Source organism: Microcaecilia unicolor, chromosome 2, assembly GCF_901765095.1.
Source record: "Microcaecilia unicolor chromosome 2, aMicUni1.1, whole genome shotgun sequence".
NCBI classification, from domain to species: Eukaryota; Metazoa; Chordata; class Amphibia; order Gymnophiona; family Siphonopidae; genus Microcaecilia; species Microcaecilia unicolor.
The window spans coordinates 421,272,712-421,299,619 of NC_044032.1; the positions used below are offsets into that span (position 1 = coordinate 421,272,712).

Consider the following 26,908-nt stretch of genomic DNA (forward strand, 5'->3'; position numbering starts at 1 on the left):
TTCACCTTTCCTCATATTGGAGGCGTTCCATCCCCTTTATCATTTTGGTCACTCTTCATTGAACCTTTTCTAATTCCGATATATCCTTTTTGAGATACGTCAACCAGAATTGAACATAATACTCAAGGTGAGGTCGCACCATGGAACGATACAGAGGCATTATAATATTCTTGGTCTTGTTTTCCATCCCTTTCCTAATAATTCCTAGCATCCTGTTTGCTTTTATGGCTGCTGCCGCACACTTTGCAAAAGATTTACATTCTATGTAACCTGGAGCTCTCGATCTTCTCTGTCTTCTCCTAGATAAAAGATGTTAAAGTTGAAAATGTGAATGAACGCCCAGCAGCAAAGAATATCTTTACTGGAACAAATGTCAAGAGTTTAATGGGAGAAGATTACATTGGAGCTTTACAGAGGCCCATTCTTCTGCACTGGAACCACGGAAAGGTGAGACCAAGAAAGTTCTTCTGCATTTCCTAAGAATCTCTGCCTGGATAGAATTGCAAGCATGCTAGTAACAATACATTTTATTTTATATGACTAAGTAAGCTGTAGTATTCATATTGTGATGGGGCATAATGTGTTAGTGTAATAAGTACATAGCTTATGCTAGGGTTGTCCAGCCTCAGTCCTCGAGGCCGCAATCCAGTAGGGTTTTCAGGATTTCCCCAATGAATATGCACGAGATCTATTTGCATGCACTGCCTCCATTGTTTTCAAATAGATCTCGTGCATATTCATTGGGGAAATCCTGAAACCCGACCTGGCAAGGTCCGAGGTTGGACACCCCTGGCTTATGTGGTACATATTAGCACAGGGGTTCTCAGCCCAGTCCTCAGGACACACCATGCTAGTCAGGTTTTCAGGATATCCATAATGAATATGATGAGATTAATTTACACCCACTACTTCCATTGTTTGCAAAACTTTTCATTTAGTGCTATATACCCTAACTGTCCCATCATCTTTTTTAGGCTTTCTAGCATTTGTATACAGACGTTTCAAAGTGATTTTTTTGTTTATATATTTAGCAGTTGACAGTGATTATTTGCTATCTTACAACTCTGTATGTTCTTTACCTAATTAATATTAAAGTAGAAGATAGAACTCAAAATATATTAGCCGCATGCATAGGAGCCAGTGCTGTGGGTGCTTGAGCACCCCCAATATTGAGAAAATTCCTTGTATGTGTCTAGGGAAGGGTTATTTCCATTGGGCTTAGCACCCCCAATAATTTTGAAAAGTTGGCTCCTATGGCCGCATGTATAAGTCCTTTCAAATATCGACCCGTTCTCCCCCTTAAATTTTCAAAAGAAAAAGCGTAAACAGAAATTGTGAGACTAATGCATATGTATATGCATATGAGTACCTGTGCTTAGATCATATTTTGGAAAACAAGAGGGTATATTTCTAGCATATCTGCACACTTTTATAAACTTCGGTACAGGTGTGAAGTTGTATGCGTCAAATTGTGCCATTGGTCTATGTTCTGAGAGCCTATTTTGTAAAGTAGTCTTGAAATAGGCACCTTCTGAGACTTTAAGGTGTCCTGCTATAAAATTATCCCTCACAAGGACAGTTACCAAATGCTAGTTAAGTGAAAATTGCCTGCCTCCTTGAGGGTAAAAGTATACACTGCTTGGCTCTTTGAGTTTGTGTGGCCTGATAGTCAGTGCTAACTAACAGGGCTGCTGGTGGAGGAGGGGGGGGGGAGGAAATTCTCCAGGCCCGGCCTCCAAAAGAGGGCCCAGGCCCGGTGCTGGCATACTTCTTCCTGCCTGCCTGCCTGCTTCCGGGTCTCTCCTCTCCTGCGGATGATTGCATTAGCATGATGTTGTGTTAATGCAATCACCCGGGTCCCGACTCCCGGCATGGACAGGAGCAGGAGAGGACAGACTGTGGGAACAGCAGGCAGGAAGAGGTTTGCTGGCTTGGAGGCAGAGACAAAAAGATAAGGGGTGGGCAGGAGCAGCTGTGTGAGTGTGTGTGTGGGGGGGGAGTGGCGGTACGGTTCTGCCCCACGCCTGGCTGTGTCTTTTTGCGGCCCTGGCCAGTTAAATAGTGCTTAGCTGGCTAAGTGCTAATATTCAGCATCAGATAGCTGGTTATCTCTGCTGAATATTAATGCTTACTGCCAGATTTTATATAGAGCGCCTAGAGATCTGTGCCGAAATCCAAGCATATTCTATAACAATGAACGTAACTTAATTGGCTTAAGAAGCTAATCAGTGTTGATAACAGCTCTTAACAAGCAATAATGAGCACTAATTGACAATAATTAGAATTTATGCACACAACTTGCTAAGCGCCTTCTGTAATGCAGTGCGTCTAACTTCTAACACACGCAGGCAAAAAGGGGCGTGATTTTGGGTGGGGAAATGGGTGTTGCAAAATTTACATGCATAGTTATAGAATATGGCCCAGTGTGTGTAAATTTGCGTGCCGGGATTTACACCACATTTTTGTTGGTGTAAATGGAGGCACGTTGTTTTATGGCACTGGGATATCAGTTAAGTGTATTCTATATACCGTGCCTAAATAGTGCTTAGCTGGCTAAGTGCTAATATTCAGCATCAGATAGCTGGTTATCTCTGCTGAATATTAATGCTTACTGCCAGATTTTATATAGAGCGCCTAGAGATCTGTGCCGAAATCCAAGCATATTCTATAACAATGAACGTAACTTAATTGGCTTAAGAAGCTAATCAGTGTTGATAACAGCTCTTAACAAGCAATAATGAGCACTAATTGACAATAATTAGAATTTATGCACACAACTTGCTAAGCGCCTTCTGTAATGCAGTGCGTCTAACTTCTAACACACGCAGGCAAAAAGGGGCGTGATTTTGGGTGGGGAAATGGGTGTTGCAAAATTTACATGCATAGTTATAGAATATGGCCCAGTGTGTGTAAATCTGCGTGCCGGGATTTACACCACATTTTTGTTGGTGTAAATGGAGGCACGTAGTTTTAGGGCACTGGGATATCAGTTAAGTGTATTTAATATACCGTGCCTAAATCTAGGTGCCGCTTATAGAATATGCTTAGTTGGCATTGATTTCCTTGCCGATTTTTTTAGTCGCCATATGTAGAATCCTTCCCTTAGTGCCTACCTGCTTACTGACTATGTCACATATATTCAGCGCTAAACCGGCTACATTAAAGCAGTTAACATAGGCCGCATAAATAGCAGGCCTATCTTTAACCACTATTAACTTAACTGGCTGGCACTGAATGTTCACGTAGCCGGTTAAGTTGCCACAGCCAAAACAGAAACCGGATATTCAACGCCGGTCGCTGGATATGGCCTGTCACTGAATTTCCTGAGTCAGTGCCGGCGGTGGGGGATTGTTTTATTTGACTGCAACTACTCTGTGCCGCCCCTCCCCCCCCAGAAGCTACTGCCATAGGTAAATGCCTGCCAAGTCTGCCTAATGTTAAGCCAGCCATGAAGACAACCCCTCTTAAAGTCTAAGGCGTACCTTCACCAGCAAATATATATATATATATATATATACATATATATATATATATATATTTATAATATACATTCTTATTAGCGTAAGCTTCTGTGTAGCCAAGACAAGACTCAGTTTTGAAATGATAGCACCAGCCTCATAATCAGACAGGACATGCTTCAGATTATTTTTACAGGTGTAACAGATGTTGAATTCTGTCAGCTCTGTTTAACAAAATCTTCACTGCCTTCATTCAGAGAGATCTAACATAAGTCCAGCACAGTTATTATGGCCATGAATGAACAGTCATCACTGATGACAAGTATAATCCTGAACTAAAAATCCTCTTGCTTTTCTCATTATCTCAGTCTTTCTGATACTTTGATCTTTCATCTTGCTGTGGCAATGCTGTAAGACTGTATAAAGGTCAAGAAAGAGCCAATAGTTAAAAGACACATAAGCAAAGTGAGTGATAGCTGTGCAGAAGGAGAATGAAGCAACAGCAATTTGATTAACCCTTTGATTAGATTGCTGTTGAAAGCACAGATAACCAGTACACCACTAAGTTTAGAAGTCAGTTAATAAATAACATTTTAAAATTAGCACCTTCATTCCCCCTCTTTAGGCTGATAACCTGGGAAGCCAGGGTTTCAATCCCACTGATTTTCTTTGTGATCTTGGACAAGTCACTTAACTCTCCATTTCCTCAGCTACAAACTTAGGGGCCCATTTACTAAGCTGCGTTAGGTGCTAATGAGGCATATTTTCAAAGCACTTTGGGAGGCTAAGTTCCATAGGTTTCTATGGAACTTTGACACGCTAAAGTGTTCTGTGTTAGTTTTGACATCTGTGTGCGCTAAGTGCACAGTATTAATTTTTTTGCTTTTTATTTTGGAGGGGGTGTTTCAGGGGCAGAGAAGGGGCAACGATGTGCTAGTCAGCTAGGGGCCCTTTTACTAAGCTGCGTTAAAAGGGGCCCTGCGCTAACAGCGGTGATCGTTTTTGCAGTACACACTGAGGCCATTTTTACCACAGTAGGGTAAAAAGGCCGAAAAAAGAAATGGCCAATTTACTGTGTGGCCATGTGAGGGGGAGCACTTACCGCCACCCATTGAGGTGGTGGTAAAGGCTCCCATGCTAAATGGCCAGCAATTACCACCAGGTAAACCCCTGTAGAAATATTTTTTCAAATATTTCTGCTAGCGACGGAAATGCCGCATGCTAGAAGTGGAATTACCACCGGCGCCCACGTTGGGCCGGTGGTAAGCCCGTGTTGGGCTTACCACCGCTTAGTAAACGGGTCGCCTAGTGCGCTGGCATAACCACCACTCTAACTGGTTAGCGCATCCATAACATGGGAGCCCTTGGTGCCTCCTAAATAGATAATTTTTTTTAATGGCCACATGCTAAAGCTAACAGCACACAGCCATATATTGAAGAAATAGAAAAACGGTCTTTTTGACGGCTACACTAGAAATAAGTTTGAGCACAGGAAAGGCCCGTGTAAGGACATGTTAAGCTTATTTAGCGCAGCTTAGTAAAAAGCCCCTTATATTGTAAACCTTATGTACCTGAATCTCTCTCTCTCTCTCTCTCTCTCTGTTTATCTATCTATATGTATGTATAATTTAAAAACAATTTTCTAGTGCATTTTAGTGTATGTAAGGTACCAGATTGACTGCTCAGAAAACTAAAGACCTTTAATTCATGGAGCTTGTACAGGTTGCTTGGTCAACAGCAGTGCAAAGTTCTCCCACACACCACTCTTGATACTTGTGTTCCAAGCTTGCTTCCTGAGAGAACACATCCAGCAGTGAGAGCGAATTTCATTCTCCATGAATGTGCAATCATTTAGACTCTGCTGAGACTGCAAATAGAGGAGCTGTTCATAATGGTGCCGCAGACACCTGCTACTGGGAGCTAAGCTAATACCACCCAGCTTTACATAGGCCGTTGACCAGGTCTCAGAGGGTAATGACTTATTTTAAGACTAGTTTATTTATTTATCAGGATTTATTTACCACCTTTTTGAAGAAATTCACTCAAGGCAGTGTACTGCAAGAATAAGTCAAACATAACCAATAGACAATTAAAGCAATAAAAATATTCAAATAACAATGTAAAGTATGGCATAGTATGTTACACTGCAATGCCAACACAATACGCAAGAAAACATTTTAATAGGCAGCACAGGCTGTAAGCAATGATGGAACATATAGATAGAAAAGAGAATAGGAGGAGTAAGAAAATAAGGATATTAATTTAAAGAAAGTTGCAAATGAGGTCAGAAAGGTGCTTGAATATTATCTTAGGAGTGGATAAATATGTTGCACTCATTGTCACCCATCTGCCTTGTCATTAATACTGGAGACTTCAATGTTATCGGTCTCAGTAATATTGATCTACCTATCTTATCATTAGGAAATTTAGGGGCCCTTTTACTAAAATTTAGCACCCGTTAAGGGCCAGAGTCTCTATATGGCGCTTAAAAAATCTGTGTGGAAAACATTTCTGCCTAAGCGTATTCTATAAGATTTAGGCGCGGTATATAGAATACGCTTAGTTGATATCTCAGCACCTAAAACTACACGCCTCAATTTGTACCAATGAAGACTGTGCGTAGATTTATGCGGACACAGGCCATATTCTATAACAGCGCGTGTAAATTTAGGAATGCCCACACAATGCCCATTTCCCTGCCCCATGGCCATGCCCCTTTTTGAACTGCACCCTTTAGAATGTAAGTGCTGTGCGTTACAGAATATGCTTAGTGCTCATTTTTGCTTGTTAAGTGCTGTTAAAAACGCTGATTGGCTTGTTAAGCCAATTAAGTTATGCGCATTGTTGTGGAATATGCTTAGATTTCAGAATGGAACGCTAGGCGCGATATATAAATGATTCATTTCCTATTTCCTACCAGTGGGCCACGTGACACTTAGTTTATACTAATGTCTGTTAGCACACGCCAAACTTTAGTGAAAGGGCTTCTTCATCTTTCTGTCTAAAAAGAAGTGTTATCTGTGAAACAACAGGTTGGAAGGTATGCATCTGTGAAATCCTGTTGATATTTAAATGGTTGAAATGCTTATTATTTAAATCCATGCATTGAGTAATCGAAGGCTGTGCTTCTACTGTTTATGGGTGTGTAAATTTCATTAATTTAAATTTCTGCACTAAGAGGGTTTTTTTTTTTGAAAGAGATTTGGTACTCGAGTGAGAGCCAGTCAACTCTTCATGATTCATGTGCATTTTAATTTATTTTCTTTCGTACTTTGTTAATGCTTGTGGGCTAGCCTGGTGGCTCGCTGGCAGTGCTCTGCCATCTCATGGAAGAGCTGACTATGATCCAAGACCCAGATTCTGTTCCTTGGGTTGGCCAGGGCTGGGTATGACAGGGAGGTGGAGTTCACATCCCCCAAGGGAAGAGGTTTTCAGAATTTACAGATTAGTGACACCTGTGCACTGGACTCAAGTTCCATATTACTGCATCCCAGAAGGAGCCAATGGGTAGATTCCCCTGGCCAAGAACTCTCACTGCAGAGGCAGGGCTAGACAGGAAGGGAGGGGGGGTGTTTAAAAATGGGCAAACTGACAGTTGTGAGTGAAGGCTTATGACTCCATAGCCCAGTAGAAGACAGTTCTGAGTGAGCTATTCCAGCCAAGGCAACAGAGTAAAACAATCAGGCCAAAAATAACTGTTCCTTTTTGTAATTTGAACAGTTATTGTCAGTTGTCTATATTGTACTCGGATTAAATAATTGCTCATTGCTTGATACACTGTGAGGATAGACAGAAATACAGATTCTTGGAAACTGAGCTTGCAAGACAAAACCCTAAGGGGTCGTTTACTAAAGCTTATCTTGAGTTATCTGCAGCAGGACCCATAGGAATAAAATGGGCCCTGCCGCCAGGGCCGTGCCGACACGGTAAGCGAGGTAAGCATGGCAGGAGGGCGCCATCCTCTGGGGGGCGCCCCGCCGCACCATGCTTACCTCGCCCTCTTCTCCCCAGATCCTTGTCCTTTTCCTTTTTGTTTAAATTTACCTCTCCGGCGCGTGGCAGCGTAGCGTTAGTGAGGAGGCGGCGCTCCCCCGCCCCGACGTGTCAGTCTCTTCCCTTCGCTCGGTTCCGCCTTCTTCTGATGTCAGAAATGATGTCAGAAGAAGGCGGGACACTGAGCGAAGGGAAGAAGACACGTCGGGGCGGGGGAGCGCCGCCTCCTTCTCACTAACGCTACACTGCCGCGCGCCGGAGAGGTAAATTTAAACAAAAAGGAAAAGGACAAGGATCTGGGGAGAAGAGGGCGAGGTAAGCATGATGTGGCGGGGTGCCCCCCAGAGGATGGACAAGGATCTGGGGAGAAGAGGGCGGGGCCAACTGCAGGGGGGCACCGGAGACCCTAGGCATGGCCCTGCCTGCCGCAGATAACTTGAGCTAAGCTTTAGTAAAAGACCCCCTCAGTTATTGATAATTTAAGATAATCTCTGTGACCTGAGGTCTGTGGGATTCTAAAGTCTTCTTTTTCTCACCTGAACAGATAGTTCCAGCAAACCGGATATTATTAGAGGATTTAGAGGTTATCATGTACTTCTGTTGGATATCCCAAATGTGCTTGCTTATTCTGGTTCTCTCTTCTCCTCCCTTTTAACATTTGCATAGAGCTTAACATTTACCTAAGGGAGTCTTTTACAAAGCTGCACTAGCGTTTTCAGCTTGCGGTAAAAATCAGCTGGCGGTAAACGCTGAGACACCCATTATATTCCTATGGGCGTCGGATTTTTACAGCGAGCTAAAAATGCTAGAATAGCTTTGTAAAAGGCACCCTAAGGGGGAGATTCCCTCTATGGTGCCTAAAAATCGGCATGGAAATCAGTGCTGACTAAGCGTATTGTATAAGCGGCACCTAGATAGGGTTACCATATGGCTCCAGAAAAAGGAGGACGGATTGAGCCAGCCGGGTTTTACTTCCATTGCTTTGAAAGCAATGGAAGTAAAACCCGGCTGGCTCACTCCATCCTCCTTTTTCTGGAGCCATATGGTAACCCTACGCCTAGATAGGCGCGGTATATAGAATATGTTTAGTTGATATCTCAGTGCCTAAAACTATGTCTGCAAATCCGGACAAATGGGCAGACTGGCAAAACCCACCCGGATGCCTTGCCGTGTCCTCAAGAAGAGGACATGTCCAGGTAAAACCAGACTTATGGTAACCATAACTTCGGGGCCATTTTACTAAAGTGCGTTAAGCACTTAGGACTGTTGGTTTGTGTGCGTTTCACACTTTTGATTCCATTATTTGAGAAAAATGTTGAAAGCGATCCAAAGAATGTTGAGAAGAATTCCGGAAGCAGGCACTTTATGGTGCCAAAACGCCCTTAAGGGTGTGTAGCCTGGATTCGTGTTTTGTTGGCGTTGAGCAAGATCCATTGGCAGCCAGTGCTCAGTTCATTAAGGCTAAGTGCTTTGTTTAGATCGCTTTTTGCTTTATGAATATGATTATGTGTAATAGCATCCAGAGATGATATATGAAGTAAATTTGAAGTTTAAATAAATTTGAAGTCAATATACAGTAAAATTGTCTTTTGTAAAAACTGTTTTTGTAAAGTAGTAGGAGGGCACATAGAAGCGTAAATGATTGAGGACTTTAAGACCTAAGGTTGGGACTTGAAGTGGGATGGCCCATAAGAGAGCCAATTGGTCCAGATTGATATTATGATTCCTTTTGTTCTTATTTTTAAGATTGGTCAAAGAGTATATGAGCGGTTTATCGAATAGCATTTATGCCTGGGAATCAGGCCTAACGTTTGGAGTGGCCATTTGCACCAACTGAAACGTAGTGCACATGTATGCGCCTACATTAAATGTGTATCCCTGTTATTCTATAACAATGCACATTAATTTTTGGAATGCCCGGTTTTGTCCATTACCCTCTCATTTCTGCACCCCTTTTCTGATTGCACCTAAATTTATGCCAATTAAATCTAATTAGTACCAATAATTGCTTGTTAAAAAGCTAATGATTGGTGCTAATTAGCTCATTATTCGATAAATTGTGTGCGCAAATTGGGCACATGCTGAAATTTACATGCACAATTTTTGGAAGTAAGCGCTATTCTACAAAGGGCACGCACCCTTTATAGAATATTGTGACATGTCATGCCGATTCCCACAACTAACGTAAGGCGCCAGACTTACGCCTGTTGAAAGCTGGTATAAATTCAGGCACTACATTACGTGCGCAATTTTCAGAACGCCCCTGACATGCCCACGGCCACAGCCCCTTTTGAGTTACACACTGTTAGAGTTAGGTCTTGTGCCTTATAGAATAGCGTGCAGCCAGATGCACACGTAAATTTTAATGAGTGCCAATTAACATCAATAATTGTCTGTTAGCACCCAATAATTGATGGTTAAGAGCTCATCAACCAATTTATTTATGTGCGCATCTCGGCAATGCACCCAAATCACAAATTTGGGCACCATGTATAGAATCCAGGGGTTATGTGAAAGCTTCTGCACAAAGACATGAAAGGATTTTGTAATATTTTCCCTGTTTACATACACTAAACCATGCATTATTGAATTTATCGGTGTATTTATTTATTTATTAGGATTTGTTTACTGCCTTTTTGAAGGAATTCACTCAAGGCAGTGTACAGTAAGAATAGATCAAACATGAGCAATAGGCAATTACAGCAGTAAAAATATTCAAGTAACAATACAAAATATGGCATAGTATACTACTTACAATGTCAACACAATACGTAATAGAACATTTAAATTGATAGTGAAGGGTAAAGCAAAGATGGAATATATAGATAGGTAAGGGAGTAAGAAGAGTTAGAAAGTAAGGTGACTAATTTAAAGAAAGTTGCACATGAGGTCAGAAAGATGGTTAAATATTTTCTCAGCTAGGGTAGGAGTGGATAAACATGTCCTGCTGCAGTATGTGCAGCACATGTCACTCCTTGTGTATGTGAGTGAGACTAACACGTTAGTTAGTTTGTAGAATTTTTGCATTGATGGGGTCTGGCATGGGTGAGGATGGACATGGAAGCATTAGCTAGCTAGTGCATTAGTTGCAAGAGTACCAGAGAATTACTGGAGAAGAACAACAAACTGGCACGTTTCTAATTAATTTTGTATTAAACATTTGTTAAAGAAGAAAGCCTTTAGATGTTTTCTGAATAAATCATATTTCGTAAGTGTTCTTACTTGAATAGGAAGAGCATTCATTCCAAGTATGTGTAGCAAGATAAGCAATGCTGGATAAAAAAATAACCTTAGAATGAAGGCCCTTTGGGATAGGAAACTGTAGCAATAATGGGTTTCTAGATATAACTGATCTATTTAAAGATGGAAATCCAATCAGCCCTGACATGTAAGGGCTATTTAGTAAATAGATTTCCATATATTATTAACTTTCTCTTTGCTTCATGTACAATTTCTCATTCATAATAGATTTTCTAAATGTTAAATATCCATAGATATCCCAGTATGTTTATGATATTGTATTGTAAAATTGGATTCTTACAACAAATTACTGTCTTGGGCATTATTATACGATGCCCTAATGTGGCTGTGTCACATGAACTTGATCTTACCACAACAACACCCTGCATTTGTTCACACCGGAGCCTACAAAGGCCTCTCCAGTACTATGTAAGCCACATTGAGCCTACAAATAGGTGGGAAAATGTGGGATAGAAATGTAACAAATAAAAAATAAATAAATTATTCTTTGTTATGTATCCTATACTGTTTATTAAGCCACACTGAACTCAAGCTTGTTTGGGATAATGTGGGATATAAATGTCACAAATAAAATAATAATTTCCACCCAATAACTGGATGATGCAGAGTTAATGTAGGAGCATTTAATGCCTTCTAAATAGTTGTCTGTAAGCGCTCCCGCATTAACTCTCAACAGGTAGCGTGTGCGAAGGGCAACATTAACGCCTGACCTGTAATAAAAAATAGAGGACACTCCTCCAAAAGTTGCCACACTAAATATAGGCTTAGAACATGGTAAAATATTCCATAAAATACATTAAGCCCAGATTCTACCACACTTTAGTAAAAGGGCTCCTTGATTGCTAAAGGTTCTGACCATTAGCGATATTTGAGCACAATGGAGTATGTGAGATCCAAACACTAAAAAGAATGACTATTTGGATTATGGTAGGTAGACCAAGAACTTGTTGATACCCCACTGACAGTGAGCTCCCCTGCTATGCTCTGTCTTGGTTCCTCTTTGAACACTCATTGCCAGTTTGAACAAGTGTTGTTAACTTTGATATGAAGTTGAATGGAGCCTATTTTGAGGCACTCTAATCTAACAATTTTGGAACTGGTGTATGAAAGACAGCTTTCTGACTCTACATTTGCATAAAATACTTTTCTTGGCAACAGTGATACCATATTAGAAATGGAAATGTTTATTTATTTATTTATTTTATTACACTTGTACCCCACGCTTTCTCACACACAGCAGGTTCAATGTGGCTTACATAGTAAATAGAATTACAAAGTATTAAATGGAGAATATAATAACTGATGTAGACATAGTAAAAATAAGGTTTAGGAGTATGTGAATTGGTAAACAAGGCAAAATATGATAGGTATATGCATAAGAACATAAGAACAGTCATACTGGATCAGACCAATGGTCCATCTAGCCCTCTATTCTGCTTCCAACAGTGACCCATCCACTGGCAGAATCCCAAATGTGTCATTAGGAAGGCAAGTCTTCTTTCGTTGTGTCTTAGGCACTGATAATAGAAATCTGCAAGGCTGTTCCCAATAACCTTTAACCTTGCAAAGCTCTTATGGAGTCACTTCCTTCCCACATGAAAATAAAGATGTGTATTTCTTCCATTTTTGCCTCTACTGACTTCTGACTGCCGATTTCTGATAATTAATTCAGTGCCTTTAAATACCTTAGAGATGTCTAGATAAGTGCTTGTATTAGGCCTGAAAAAATAGAATTAAATAGAGGTATGTGAGAGTAGCTCTGATTGTGACATGAGAAACTGGGTATTTATTGCAAAACATACCCAGCCTTAGTCAGATACACATACACTCAGCTTTGGTTTCACATGCATATCTGTAACCTTATTTATGCACATATACAAAGCACTGATACCACATATCTCAGTTATACATGCATACTCACATAGACACATATGTACACTTGACGGCGTAATCACATAGATATGTGCACACATATATATAACCTTATCCTAGCTCTAGAGCCTCACAAGCAATCACATGCACAAATTCATATTATTCACATATCTCCATTCTACTTCTGGGTCCTTTTTCTTGGGAGAGTCTGTTGAGGAACTGGAGTAGTACGAGGAAGAGAAATACAAATTGGAAAAATCCGTGGGTAGGGACATACGAACAATGATAGGACCAGTAGGAATGGATTACCATTAATCTGGAAGCTCAGATGAACTAGAGGAAGGTACTGCACAAAATTTTAAAAATAAATCCCTATGATAATAGAGAATCTGCCAAACTGTACATGATCTGAACTTTACAGCATTTCTTAATGCCTGAGTCATCTGATCTTTGTCCTCATCTGGCATATCTAAATGTTATAATACTGTGACACCTAAGAATGCTGACTAAGTACACTAGAGCATGTCATCCTAAATACCTGACTAAGGATCATTTGTGACTATTGAATATGTCAGTTTTCATCAGTCCTGCAAGTACCTTATCAGTGATGCTTTCACAGAAGTATATAAGTATTACCACACTGGGACAGACCAAAGGTCCATCAAGCCCAGCATCCTGTTTCCAACAGTGGCCAATCCAAGTCACAAACATCTGGCAAGATCCAAAAAAAGTACAAAACATTCTATACTGCTAATCCCAGAAATAGTGGATTTTCCCCAAGTCCATTTAATAATGGTCTATGGACTTTTTCTTTAGGAAGCTGTCCAAACCTTTTTTTAAATTCCACTAAGCTAACCACCTTTACCACATTCTCTGGCAATGAATTCCAGAGTTTAATTACACGTTGAGTGAAGAAATATTTTCTCTGATGGACCTTTTGTCTTTCTCAGTATGGCAATACTTATGTACTTATGACATCTCACCAACTGGGAGATAATCATACATGTGACACTCAATGCAAAAGACTGGATAGCACCCCTCTCGCTGCTGGACTACTGACTGCATCTTAATATTATAGAGTTGTTTAATTAAAACTTCTTAAGGTACTAGGGTTTGCTTCTTAGAAACTAATTCAATGTAATTCAGACTCTAATGAAAATTGAAAATTCCCCTCTTGGTGTCTTAATTAGAATAATTGACTATAAATGAAGAGTTGAACTAGGGGTGGGAATGAGGCCTGAACTGAGCCCTTCTGTGCCTTCTAGAGACTATCTGTTAATGCTGTGGCAGAAACTTATGTTTTAAAATTATGGGGGATAGGGAATGGAGACTAGCTAATACAGACGGGCATAATTGAACGGAAACGCCTATCTCCATGGGCGTTTATCTCCAAGAACGGGTCCGTGAAGGGGCGGACCGAATCGTATTTTGGGAAAAAATAGACGCCCATGTTTTATTCAACAATGTGTGAGCTGGGCGTTTTTGTTTTTCAGCGATAATGGAAAATGAAAGCGCCCAGCTCAAAAACGAATAACTCCAAGGCATTTGTTCGTGGGAGGGGCCAGGATTCGTAGTGCACTGGTCCCCCTCACATGCCAGGACATCAACCGGGCACCCTAGGGGGCACTTTTACAAAACCAAACAAAAAGGTAAACGAGCTCCCAGGTGCATAGCACCCTTCCCTTGTGTGTTGAGCCCCCCAAATCCCCCTCAAAACCCACTGCCCACAAGTCTACACCATTACTATAGCCCTAAGGGGTGAAGGGGGGCACCTACATGTGGGTACAGTGGGTTTGGGGGGGGTTGGACGACTAATAAGCATTAAGCAGCACAATTGTAACAGGTAGGGGGGATGGGCCTGGGTCCACCTGCCTGAAGTCCACTGCACCCCCTAACAACTCCTCCAGTGACCTGCATACTGCTGTCAGGGAGCTGGGTATGACATTTGAGGGTGAAAATAAAAAGTTGAGAAACTTCATTTTTTGTGGTGGGAGGGGGTTAGTGACCACTGGGGGAGTCAGGGGAGGTCATCCCCGATTCCCTCCAGTGGTCATCTGGTCATTTAGGGCACTTTTTGGGGCCTTATTCGTGAAAAAACAGGGTCCAGGAAAAGTGTCCTAAATTCTAGCTAAAAACGCATACTTTTTTCCCATTATCGGTGAAATGCGCCCATCTCTGTTCGGCAGATAACCACGCCCCAGTTCCGCCTTCGCCACACCTCTGACACGCCCCCATCAACTTTGTCCGCATCCGCGACGGATTGCAGTTGAAAACGTCCAAAAATCGGCTTTTGATTATACCGCTTTATTCGTTTTTGTGAGATAAACGTCCATCTCCCGATTTAGGTCGGAACTTGGGCGTTTTTCTCATTCGATTATAAGCAGGACAGTTTGTTTTTTGTTTTTTTTTAATATTCTAGCTGTATTTATCAATATCCTACAATTCCTCTTTTAAACCCTAATCTTTAAGCTGTGTGCAGAAACTTCAAGTTTTAAAAACTAAGGGGAAAAGGGTATGGAGACCAGCTAATAAAGTTTGCTTTCTCTTTTTATTTTAAAATTCTAACTGTGTTAATCAATATCATACAATTCCTCTTTTAAACCCTAATCTTTAAGTTACCAAGCTCAGAATAAAATAATGTCATTTACCCACAGAGATATCCTCTTCTCTCAGAACTTCTCAGAAAGCCACTAGTATGCCATCCACGACAGCAGCAGTGATGTGACTATTAAAGGACATTAGTGTTTGATTTCTTTAGGGCCATTGCAGCAAGGGAGATAGGTCCTCCCCTTAATAGATGTCATTCCATATGCCTTTCTTAACAGCCATAGGTGACAACACATCTCCAGAGGCAAATCATTGGAGGTGCATGCCAAAGGAACGTATCAAAGGAGAATACCCTTTTAGGTGCTCCTTTGGATGAATGAGGGGGTAGGGCAAGGAAGTTTTTGATAAGCTATTTTGATGACTTGTTGAAGCATAGAGGGGTCAGTTGTTGTAATTTCAGGTTGTATGCACACAAAATAAATATTTCTAGGATTACATCAAAGATTTGAGTAAGAATTCCACAAAAATAGATATCTGCATATAGTACTTATACCTGAGAAGACAATACTAAAAGTCAAATATATTCAGTTAATAAACCTGTCCATGAGAGCTAACACAGCCTTTAGCAGACTAGAAATAGTAACTAACTGTCTCCAAACTACAGGAGTGAACCCCAATGTCTAAGGCCATTTTTTCCGCATGGGTAAAATGGCTGAATTTTCAATTTTTTTTCTGTCAATGGCCACATTAGCCCTTGAGCCCTGGCTGCCATCTATTTTGTAGGCAGTAAGGGCTCACGTGCTAACCATGTGCTAATCAATTACCACGCGGCAATGTAGCTCTAGCCAATTAGTGTAGAACACGCCTACTCTGCACTCCAGACCCACCCAGCACAAAAAAGTAAAATCTATTTTTTGGTGCATGTGTAGTGCTTTCCAATGCCAAAATTAACATGGAATGCCAGAGCGTGCCCCGTGGTAAGGCATTTTAAGCTGCGGTAAACAAGTGTTAGTGCTTACCGCTGGTTGAGGGGCCCTTTTACTAAGCCCCAGTAAAAAGTGGCCTGCGGCAGTGCAAGCGCATCCTTTGGGCGTGCGCCTGGCCAGTTTTTACTGCGTCCTAGAAAAAGGGCCTTTTTTAATGGGCTGGAAAATGGACGTGCAGCAAAATAAAAACCAGCATGCATCCATTTTTGACCTAAGATCTTACCACCAGCCATTGACTTAGTGGTAAGGTCTCACGCACTACCCGGGCGGTAGGCATGCAGCTCACACCCACTGCCATTTTCGCTGGCTAAGTGCCATGCCATAGAAAATAGAAAATATTTTCTACTGTGTGTTTATGGCACTCGCCAAATTCAGAATTACTGCCCGGGACACGCAGTAGCTGGGCGGTAATACCAATTTGGCACACTGGACACAGGTAGACCCTTACGCAACTTTGTAAAAGGGCCCTTGAATTTGTTTTGAAATGAATGGGAAAACATGACAAATAAGTTAATTTTTGGTTCATTTTGTTTCAAATGAAATGAATGAACAAAAGTCCCAAAATAATCAAAATTCATCATTTTTGTTCTATTACAGCACTTATTTTTGTTTTGTAGCTAGAGAGAGATGAGCTACTTTGGGAAGAGACAATGGTAACATTTACATTACATTTCCCAGAATTCTGGGAACATACAAAAAAACCACATCAAACTAAAATCTAAACATTTAACTAAAATGATCCTGGGTAAACAATTCCGCTAAGAAGAGATTCCATTCTTCCTAAATAGTATTTTCTTGACAGATTTCCTAACATCATAATTTGCTTATTGCTAATAAATATAAGCAATGTATTCCATATTTTTCTTGCCGGATAAGAAAATGAAAAAGAGAAAATTCTCTTATATTTCAAACCCTTACATGTTGGAAATACTCATTCGCCGATGACACAAAATTATTCAGGGTCGTCAAGTCGCAGGAGGAATGTGAACGATTACAGGAGGACCTTGCGAGACTGGGAGAATGGGCGTGCAAGTGGCAGATGAAGTTCAATGTTGACAAGTGCAAAGTGATGCATGTGGGTAAGAGGAACCCGAATTATAGCTACGTCTTGCAAGGTTCCGCGTTAGGAGTTACGGATCAAGAAAGGGATCTGGGTGTCGTCGTCGATGATACGCTGAAACCTTCTGCTCAGTGTGCTGCTGCGGCTAGGAAAGCGAATAGAATGTTGGGTGTTATTAGGAAGGGTATGGAGTCCAGGGGTGCGGATGTTATAATGCCGTTGTATCGCTCCATGGTGCGACCGCACCTGGAGTATTGTGTTCAGTACTGGTCTCCGTATCTCAAAAAAGATATAGTAGAATTGGAAAAGGTACAGCGAAGGGCGACGAAAATGATAGTGGGGATGGGACGACTTTCCTACGAAGAGAGGCTGAGAAGGCTAGGGCTTTTCAGCTTGGAGAAGAGACGGCTGAGGGGAGATATGATAGAAGTGTATAAAATAATGAGTGGAATGGATCGGGTGGATGTGAAGCGACTGTTCACGCTATCCAAAAATACTAGGACTAGAGGGCATGAGTTGAAGCTACAGTGTGGTAAATTTAAAACGAATCGGAGAAAATTTTTCTTCACCCAACGTGTAATTAGACTCTGGAATTCGTTGCCGGAGAACGTGGTACGGGCGGTTAGCTTGACGGAGTTTAAAAACGGGTTAGATAGATTCCTAAAGGACAAGTCCATAGATCGCTATTAAATGGACTTGGAAAAATTCCGCATTTTTAGGTATAACTTGTCTGGAATGTTTTTACGTTTGGGGAGCGTGCCGGGTGCCCTTGACCTGGATTGGCCACTGTCGGTGACAGGATGCTGGGCTAGATGGACCTTTGGTCTTTCCCAGTATGGCACTACTTATGTACTTATGTACTTATGTATGATTGATCACATGACTCGTACCTTTTGATAGAATTTGAGAAATTGATTAATTTATACATATAAAGCAGAACAATTCCCTGAACATCTTTAAATATTAGACAGTACAGTTTATAATAAATTTTGGCTTCTATAGGTAACCAGTGTATTTAGATATACCATGGTGTCACTCTATCAAATTTGTTCGGGGAACAGATCAAACAAATAGAGGTATTTTGTAGAGAGTTTGTAGTCTTTGTAGTAGGTGTTTTGAGCAGCCCAAATAAACCACATTACAGTAGTCTAATTTGGATAGCAACAAGACCTGTACAACCAATCAGAACTTTTCTTGGTGTAGATATTTCCAAATCCTTCTTAAATTATATATAGACTATGCTTAGTTGATATACCAGTGCCTAAAACTAATGTGCGTCCATTTACACCAATGAAAACATGGTGTAAATCCCAGTACATAGATTTAGGCGCACTGGGCCATATTCTATAACTTTGTGTGTAAATTTTGGAACACCCATGAAATGACCATTTCCCTGTCCATGATCACACCCCTTTTTGCCTGCACGCGTTAAAATTTAGGTGCTCTAAATTACAGAATACGCTTAACGATTTGTGTGCGTAAATTCTAATTATTGCCAATTAGTGCTCATTATTGCTTCTTAAGTGCTGTTAACAATGCTGATAGGCTTGTTAAGCCAATTAAGTTACACACGCTGTTATAGAATCCATCTGGATTTTGGCACAGAACGCTAGGTGCACTATATAGGATCCAGGGGCAACCGCGCTGGAAAGGTCAAACTGCATGACGAGAGCTTTTCTACCTGCACTCATCAGCAGCCTCACTGCCACAAGTTGCTGATGTACTGTTTCTGTACTAAAATTCACACAAAATTCTGATTGTGAATTGTGTAAAGCATTAAATTTCTCAAGATAATCATTCTATAGTGACCAAGCCTTCCATAAGTTTAGCGAGAAAAGGGACTGAAGCTACTGGTCTAGTTTGCTACATTTGCCCAAGATTCTTTCTTATTTTTCAAAACGGACAATTTCCCCAAATGAACCTGGGCATGATCCTAAGGAGAAGGAACTTTTCAACCAATTAAATATCATAACCCTAAAACTTAAAGGGGTTACCTTCATAAATTGTGTAGGACATTTATCTAATTGATAGTGTGATTTCAAAAATGTGTTTATCAATTGATTCATATCTGGCCATTGGACATCCTGGAAATTACTCCAGAACATGTCTGCTGGGATTGCATCAATTTCATGGCCCTATGACAGTGGTGGAAACTCTTCTGTAGTGTCCTTAAATTGAGACAATATTAGAAATTTGTTCTGTGAAACAATCAGCTAGCTGAATTGCAGAAGGTGAAATTTAACAAGAATTATCAGTACAATAAATGGTTTAGCACTTGAAAAAGTTTTTTTGTATTCAAAGTATTTTTACCTATCAACCCTCTTTCAGGCTTATTTTCGAAAGAGAAGGGCGCCCATCTTTCGACACAAATCGGGAGATGGGCGTCCTTCTCCCAGGGTCACCCAAATTGGCATAATTGAAAGCCGATTTTGGGTGTTCTCAACTGCTTTCTGTTGCAGGGACGACCAAACTTCATGGGGGCGTGTTGGAAGCGTAGCAAAGGCGGGACTGGGGCGTGCCTAACACATAGGCATCCTCTACTGATAATGGAAAAAAGAAGGGCATCCCTGATGAGCACTTGGGCGACTTTACTTGGTCCATTTTTTGTTACGACCAAGCCTCAAAAAGGTGCCCGAACTGACCAGATGACCACCGGAGGGAATTGGGGATGACCTCCCCTTACTCACCCAGTGGTCACCAACCCCCTCCCACCCTAAAAAAACATTTTAAATATTTTTTGCCACCCTCAAATGTCATACCCAGCTCCATGACAGCAGTATGCAGGTCCCTGGAGCAGTTTTAGTGGGTGCAGTGCACTTCAGGCAGGTAGACCCAGCCCCCCCCCCCCCCCCCCACCTATTACACTTGTGGTGGTAAATGTGAGCCCTTCAAAACCCACCAGAAACCCACTGTACCCACATGTAGGTGCCCCTCTTCACCCCTTAGGGCTATGGTAGAGGTGTACAGTTGTGGGGAGTGGGGTTTGGGGGGGGGGGGGTTGGGGGGCTCAGCACACAAGGTAAGGGAGCTGTGCACCTGGGAGCAATTTCTGAAGTCCTCTGCAGTGCCCTCTAGGGTGCCCGGTTGGTGTCCTGGCATGTCAGGGGGACCAGTGCACTATGCATGCTGGCTCCTCCCACGACCAAATGGCTTGGATTTGGTCATTTCTGAGATGGGCGTCCTCGGTTTCCATTATAGCCAAAAATCAGGGATGACCATCTCTAAGGTCGACCTAAATTTCGCGATTTGGGCATCCCCGACCGTATTATCGAAACAAAAACGTGGGCACCCCTTTCGATTATGCCCCTCCACGTCTCTCTAATCTTAGATTGATATTCTATTATGGCTTTTCTCCTAATATCTCTATTATAATCTGTCTTATGATTTTGCCATTTTCTTTCCAATGTCTTTCAGTTTTGTTTCATTGTTAATAGTTCACCTTTAAGCCATTTTTCAGTAGTTCTCTTCAATTTCTGCTTTTCATTTTTAGGGGCATTCCAATCTAAAATTTGCTTACTAAGGGGCCCCTTTAGAAAGCTGTGTAAGGGCCTACACGCATCCAGCATGCGACAAATCAGCATTACTACCTAGCTACTGCGTGCCCCGGGCAGTAATTCTTAAATTTGGCATGCACCGAAAACACAGGATGGTAAACAGCAGTGGACACGCACTGCATGCCTACCACCTAGGTAGCACATGAGAACTTACCGCTAAATCAATGGGTGGCGGTAAAGTCTCAAGCCAAAAATGGACACGCACTGGTTTTTATTTTGCCCCACGTCCGTTTTCCAGCCCTTTAAAAAAGGCCATTTTTCTAGGATGCTGCAAAAATTGGCCCAGTGCATGCCCAAAGGATGCACTGCCGGAGATTACTTTTTGCCGCAGCTTAGTAAAAGGGCCCCTAACTTTATTCCAATTATCCACATAGGATGAAATAGGAGTGACTAGACCTATCATTTTGAAACTTTTTGACAAGCAGTATAAGAAGCTTATCCATGTATTACACCTTCCAAGTCTTTATGGATGATGATGTCATCATGAAACCGAAGGTTGAAACAATTCACCAGGCATTTTGTAGTCATTTCTATGTTGGGTTTCAGAGGGAGAGGTTAGTTGCAAAGCTGCTACTGATTCAGACTTCTTCTGAAAGGCAATATGGGTTTTAAAATAGGAAGGAAAGCAAAAGAACCCTTATACAACTGTTATATGGGGACAATATTCAGACCGCAGGAAGTAGCTGGACTGCGTCCCGCGGTCAGCGCTGAGCACAGATATTCAATGCCGGGCCATTTCCGGTGACCAGCATTGAATATCTGGTTTATTTTTGGCCAATTCCAACTTAACCAGCCAGGCTGATATTCAGCGCTGCCCAATTAAGTTGGAAATGGCCAAAGATATTCCAGGTATTCACGCGGCCATATTTAGCCGCCAAACTTGGCCAGTGACTCCCTGAAAATCATCAGATAGCCGGTTATATTGCACGATAAAACCAGCTATCCGATAGGTGCTAATCAGCAATATTCAGCAGTAGACAGCTGGCTATCTCCCGCTGAATATTTCCAGATAGTGAGCTAAGTATGTTAATGTTTATATTTAAACTCTTGATATACTACACTTGCCCACAAGAGGATCAAAGCGGTTTACAATATAAAAAGTGAAAAATAAAATCAACAGTTAACAAATGACACTAGGAATGCCATCATAAAATAGGAAAAGAAAAGATTAATACAAATAAAAGACAATAAAGAAAAAGGTTTTTTTTTCACCAGTCTCTCTCTATCATGCCAAAGGCAAGTTGGAAAAGTGGGGTTTTAACAAAATTTTGAATTTAACAAAGGAAATTTCAGAACGGATAGGAGGAGGAAGGTTGTTCCAAAGTTTAGGGGCAACAAAATAGTAGGCAGAACTCCGGGTAGTTTCATGGTGGGCATTTCTGGGGGAGAGCAGCACTAAGCAATTAGAATCGAGAGAACGAAGAACACGAGAGGGAGTACACAAAATTGTCAGAGAAAAGAGGTAGGACATTGAACCTACGTGTAGGGCCTTGCGAGTAAGACAGAGAACCTTGAACTAAGAGCAATATTCAATAGGTAACCAGTGAAGATGGATTAATAAGAGAATAACACAATAAAATATTCTAGCTCTACACAGGAAATGAGCTCAGGAATTTTGGAGTTTTTGAAGTCTGTGGAGCTGGGATTGGGAAATATTGGAATAAATGGAATTACAATAATCTATTTGACAAATGACAAAGGTGTGACCTAAAGTGTGACAAGATAAAAATCAAGAAAGTGTCTTATGCAGGTGCCTGGCTGAATATCAAACAGAACCTGTATAAATCCTAGAGGCTTTCTCCAGTCTGGTCAACCCCAAATTTTTAGTGCTCACCGCCGCTGGCTGAATTTTGACCAGAAGCATTATATACGATGTCTCAAATATTGACTACTATTATAAGCCGTGATGATGCCAACTTTACTGATCGAATGACGGTACAGCAAGAATGTAAACAAATAAATATTTTGCTTTCTCTGCCACATGACTGGACTGGATGACTAATTAAGGAAGCCTGTGCTAAGCTAATATGTTTTTGCTTTGGCTCAAATATAGTTGTGTATATAGGGCCATTTTTATAAACTATACCAGTGCTTCTCAAACCTAGTCCTGGAGGCACCTCAGCCAGTCAAGTCTTCAGGATATCCACAATGAATATCCATGACAGAGAATTGCATGAACTGCCGCCACTGCATGCAAATGTCTCTCATGACTATTCATTATGGATATCCTGAAAACCTGACTGGCTGAGGTGCTTCCTGGACCAGGTTTGAGAAGCACTGAACTATACTGTCATATATATGAGTAGTACAGACATTGATTCCTATAAATCAATAACCTTCCAAAGTTACGGATGTTATCAAAAGCCAAAACTAAAACCTTAACAAAATATCTCCCCTCCCATTCAGTTGTCCTTCAAGATTCATATCTGAATCAACAAATTGACAGTATAGTGGATTACCAAAACTCAAACCACTATAGGCAGGGGTTCCAGTGATGATCCTAGGTCGGCTGCCACCCAGGGCGGATTGCCGATGTGCACCCCCCTGGGTGCAGCATGACCCCCACCCTGGTGAAATGACACCCCCGGCGCATCAACCCCCCCCCCCCCCCCCCACGGGTGCATCTTTACCTGCGGGGAGCAGCCGCGTGGCTCTCGGCTCTGCTGGCTCCCTGCTCCCTCTGCCCCGGAACAGGAAGTAACCTGTTCCAGGGCAGAGGGAGCAGGGAACCAGCAGAGCCGACAGGCGCGCGGCATCCCCCCAGTAGCGTGCACCCGGGGGTGGACCACCCCCACCACCCCGCCCTTGGTACGCCGCTGAGAGGTTCTCAACTCAGTCCTCAGAACACACCAAGCCAGTCTGGTTTTCAAGATATCCGCAATGAATATGCATTAAATAAATTTGCATGCACTGACTCCATTGCGTGTTCCAAGGTCTGGGCTGAGAAACCCTAGTTTAAGGTATGTGTTATCTGTAAGCGTTCTGTGACTTTCTTCCACTTTATGCTTTTATTAAGCCAAATGATTTTGAAGGTTTTTTGTGCACAAAAAGTTGGTTATTTTCTGCAAATTCTTCATTTATTTCACAGGCCTGGACTGTGCCTTGCTGTGTTAGGAATGTGTAGGTATTAGTTCTAAGGAACACAGACACAGACACATCTAAAAAGTGCCCCACATTCTCTACAGGAGCCAGTTGAAATTGTATGCCGTTGGTTTCTGCAGTCTAAACATGTAACCTAAAATTGGACCCCTGTCTTCATGGTCCCTGTAAATAAAAGCAGCTATGGGAAAAAAAAATAGAAATGCTCTGCTTCTTTTCTTTCTTTTCACATGAAAATATTTTACATGCAGAAAGTTCAGTTTTGAAAGAACATCAGCTGAAGCTTCTGGGTAGAGTCATGGCATTTCCAGTGGTTTTTCTCACAGTTCACCACATGCATTGTTCAATTGTCAAATCCTGCTGTCTACATCACTTAACTTTAGGCATTTGTACCCAGTATCTCTTCTTTGTTTTTTCCTCTGTTCTCCACTTCCAAAGTGAACATGTGGATAAAATCTTAGTGGCCTTGCTAGACCTTAGGAAAGTGAGCACTTTTCCAGTTAAAGGGTGTGGAGAGATGGAGGGGAGAGACATCAGCAGTCAGCTCTCCTGGTTCAAAGGCTGCAGTGAGAACTCGACACGTCATCCTTAAGCCCTTTCAGAGTGTTCAGAACTACAGTGGGTAGCCTGTAAGTCTGGATGATTCAAAGTACAATTTGTACAGAGGGACTGCAGTGCTAGAAAAGAATTACCATCATCAAGCAACAGCCCTCTTTTGCCACATCTCTGTGAAACAAGTTACCTAAATATCCCATTTTATTGTATGCATAAAAATGATTCATGCTTATTTTACAATCTATCTGCCTGGCCCCTGCTATGGTTCTACTTCATTTGTGAGTAAGTAAATGGAAATGAAAAGTGTGAGAGTTGATATGCTTTTCCTTTCACCTTAACAGACATTTGTAATAAAAATACAAAAAGATAAGGGTATCCTTTCTCTCCTTCTGTTTTTGAAATATATTATTATTAGAGATGTGTGTTCATTTTGGAAAAAAAATGATAAAACACAGTGATACAAGCATGTTTTGTTTTATCTCCAAGCTATATTTTAAAACCTCCCAATGAAATCTTTTTTTTAATTTCATTTCCATTTTAGCATGCACTATCTGCAAATTGTGCATGCTAAAACAAAAAATATTAGGAAACAAACTAAATGAGAACACCCCCAAATGAAATGAAAATGCTGGAAAACACCTTGACATAAAATGTGCAAAAAATCTGACATGCACATTTCTATATATATCATCTGACTAGCACAGTGAAAATAGAGGAGTTAGTCCTGTACATCAGTGGTTCTTCTTAACCCAATTCTTGGGACACACCCAGCCAGTCAGGTAATCCGAATGCCCATAATGAATATGCATGAGATAAAATTGCATGCAATGAGGGTTAGTGCATGCAAATTTATCTCATGCATATTTATTGTGAGTATCCTAGAAACCTGATTGGCTGAGTATGTCCCGAGGACTAGGTTGAGAACCCCTGCTCTACATGGAATATTTGGTAAATAAAGCAACACTCATGGCGGTATGATGGGAGAAACTTTGCTTTCAAATGGCCAGATCATCTCATCCTCTAAGTACTGTGAGAACACTTTATGTAGAAACACACCCTCTGATATTGAGCTTGTGGCAGTCAACATTATTTTAAAATACCGGCCGCCCGGAAAAAAAATATCTGGATGTTCAGGAACAGTATCTAGAGAGTGGCTGCTGATGAATCTCCAGATAGAGCAGTGAGCTTGTAGCAATATCTGGACAGTGGCAATATTCAGCCACTATTTGGATAGCTTATCTAGATAGCACTTGGGACAACTTATTGGCTGTCCTAAGTTATCCAGATAGATGTGCTGACTATCGCCACTACCTAGATAATCCCTGGCTACACCCACAGTTCATCCCAGCACGATCTAGTAAGTACTGAGGCAGTCAGAAGAAATAGTCAATGCTCCTACCCCAATAAGTGCCATTGAGTATCGACCACATAGCATATGGCAGAAGATAGGCCCTCTAATCTGCTGAATTTCTTCCCTGGTGCAATGCGGTTGATCTCTGGCTTTCCTCTCACTTCTCAATCAAAGATGCTCTGTCTATGCTCTGTACCAGGCTTTCTTGAATTCTTGTACCATTTTTGTTTCAACCACTTCCCCTAGGAGAACATTCTATGTGTCCACCAACTATTCATGCAGAACTATTTTCTAATGTTGCTGTTGAGATGTACCCTGTGATAGGGAGAGGCATATCCAGTAGGAAAATGGAAGTGAAAATGCCTTGGTACAAGCTGTTGGTTAAACCTCAAGTAGATTACTGTGCCCATTTCTGGAGATCTTGTCTCCGAAAGGGTATAGAAGTGGTTCAGAGAAAGCAGTCTGCACCAAAAACCAATTCAAAAGTATAAATAAGACTCACAAAGCTTATATCCATAAGATGGATAGAATGGCAGTGTGTATTAAATTAATGTTCAAAATACTTGTGCTGATTGGTAGAGGCAAATGTTTTTTTATTAATCTTTCAGCTGTTACTGTTAATTCACAGAGTGTTAATTAAATTACTAGCTGATATCTAGTTTCCCCAGAGAATCATTTTATATCTCTTCTACACTTGTCTTTTTGCAGTCCTGTGGCCTTAGAAATCTTTCCCTCTCCCCCTCCTCCCCCCCCTGAAGTCCTGCAGCCCAGGCAGCACTCTGGCTCCTGTGTCACAGCAGTCACCCCTTTTCCTGCCTTCTGCTCATCTCTGTCCTCCCTGAGTTGCCACATTACGCTCCAGTTTCTCAGCAGCTACTTAGTTTTGTTCACCCCACTGACAGCTGCTGGACTCTCACAGAGGAAGGCACAACCCTAAGCTTATTATATATAGAGAGAGGGATTTTATTTTTACTCCTGTCACAGAGATCTTGAGTTGTGTTTGTGTACTTGGAGAGTAAAGCTCTTCTCTGAGTATATTTATGCAGCAAAATTTGCAAATGCAATGGGCTTTGTAAATAAAGCTTGTATCAGCTAGTAACAATCTTATAAGCACCATGTAACCCACAATTTTTTCCTACGCAAAGTTCTGGAAACGTACCCTCTTTAAGTAA

The 26,908-nt window shown here is 41.4% G+C and overlaps 1 protein-coding gene across 2 annotated transcripts in view; it reads left to right on the forward strand.

The window, feature by feature from the left end:
• MTTP (microsomal triglyceride transfer protein) overlaps positions 1-26,908 on the forward strand; it is a 139,256-nt gene that overhangs the window by 26,020 nt on the left and 86,328 nt on the right. For both annotated transcript variants that reach the window (XM_030190736.1, XM_030190737.1), the window contains exon 3: positions 304-447. In XM_030190736.1, the coding sequence (XP_030046596.1) occupies positions 304-447 (144 nt within the window). The remainder of the gene's footprint in view (positions 1-303; positions 448-26,908) is intronic.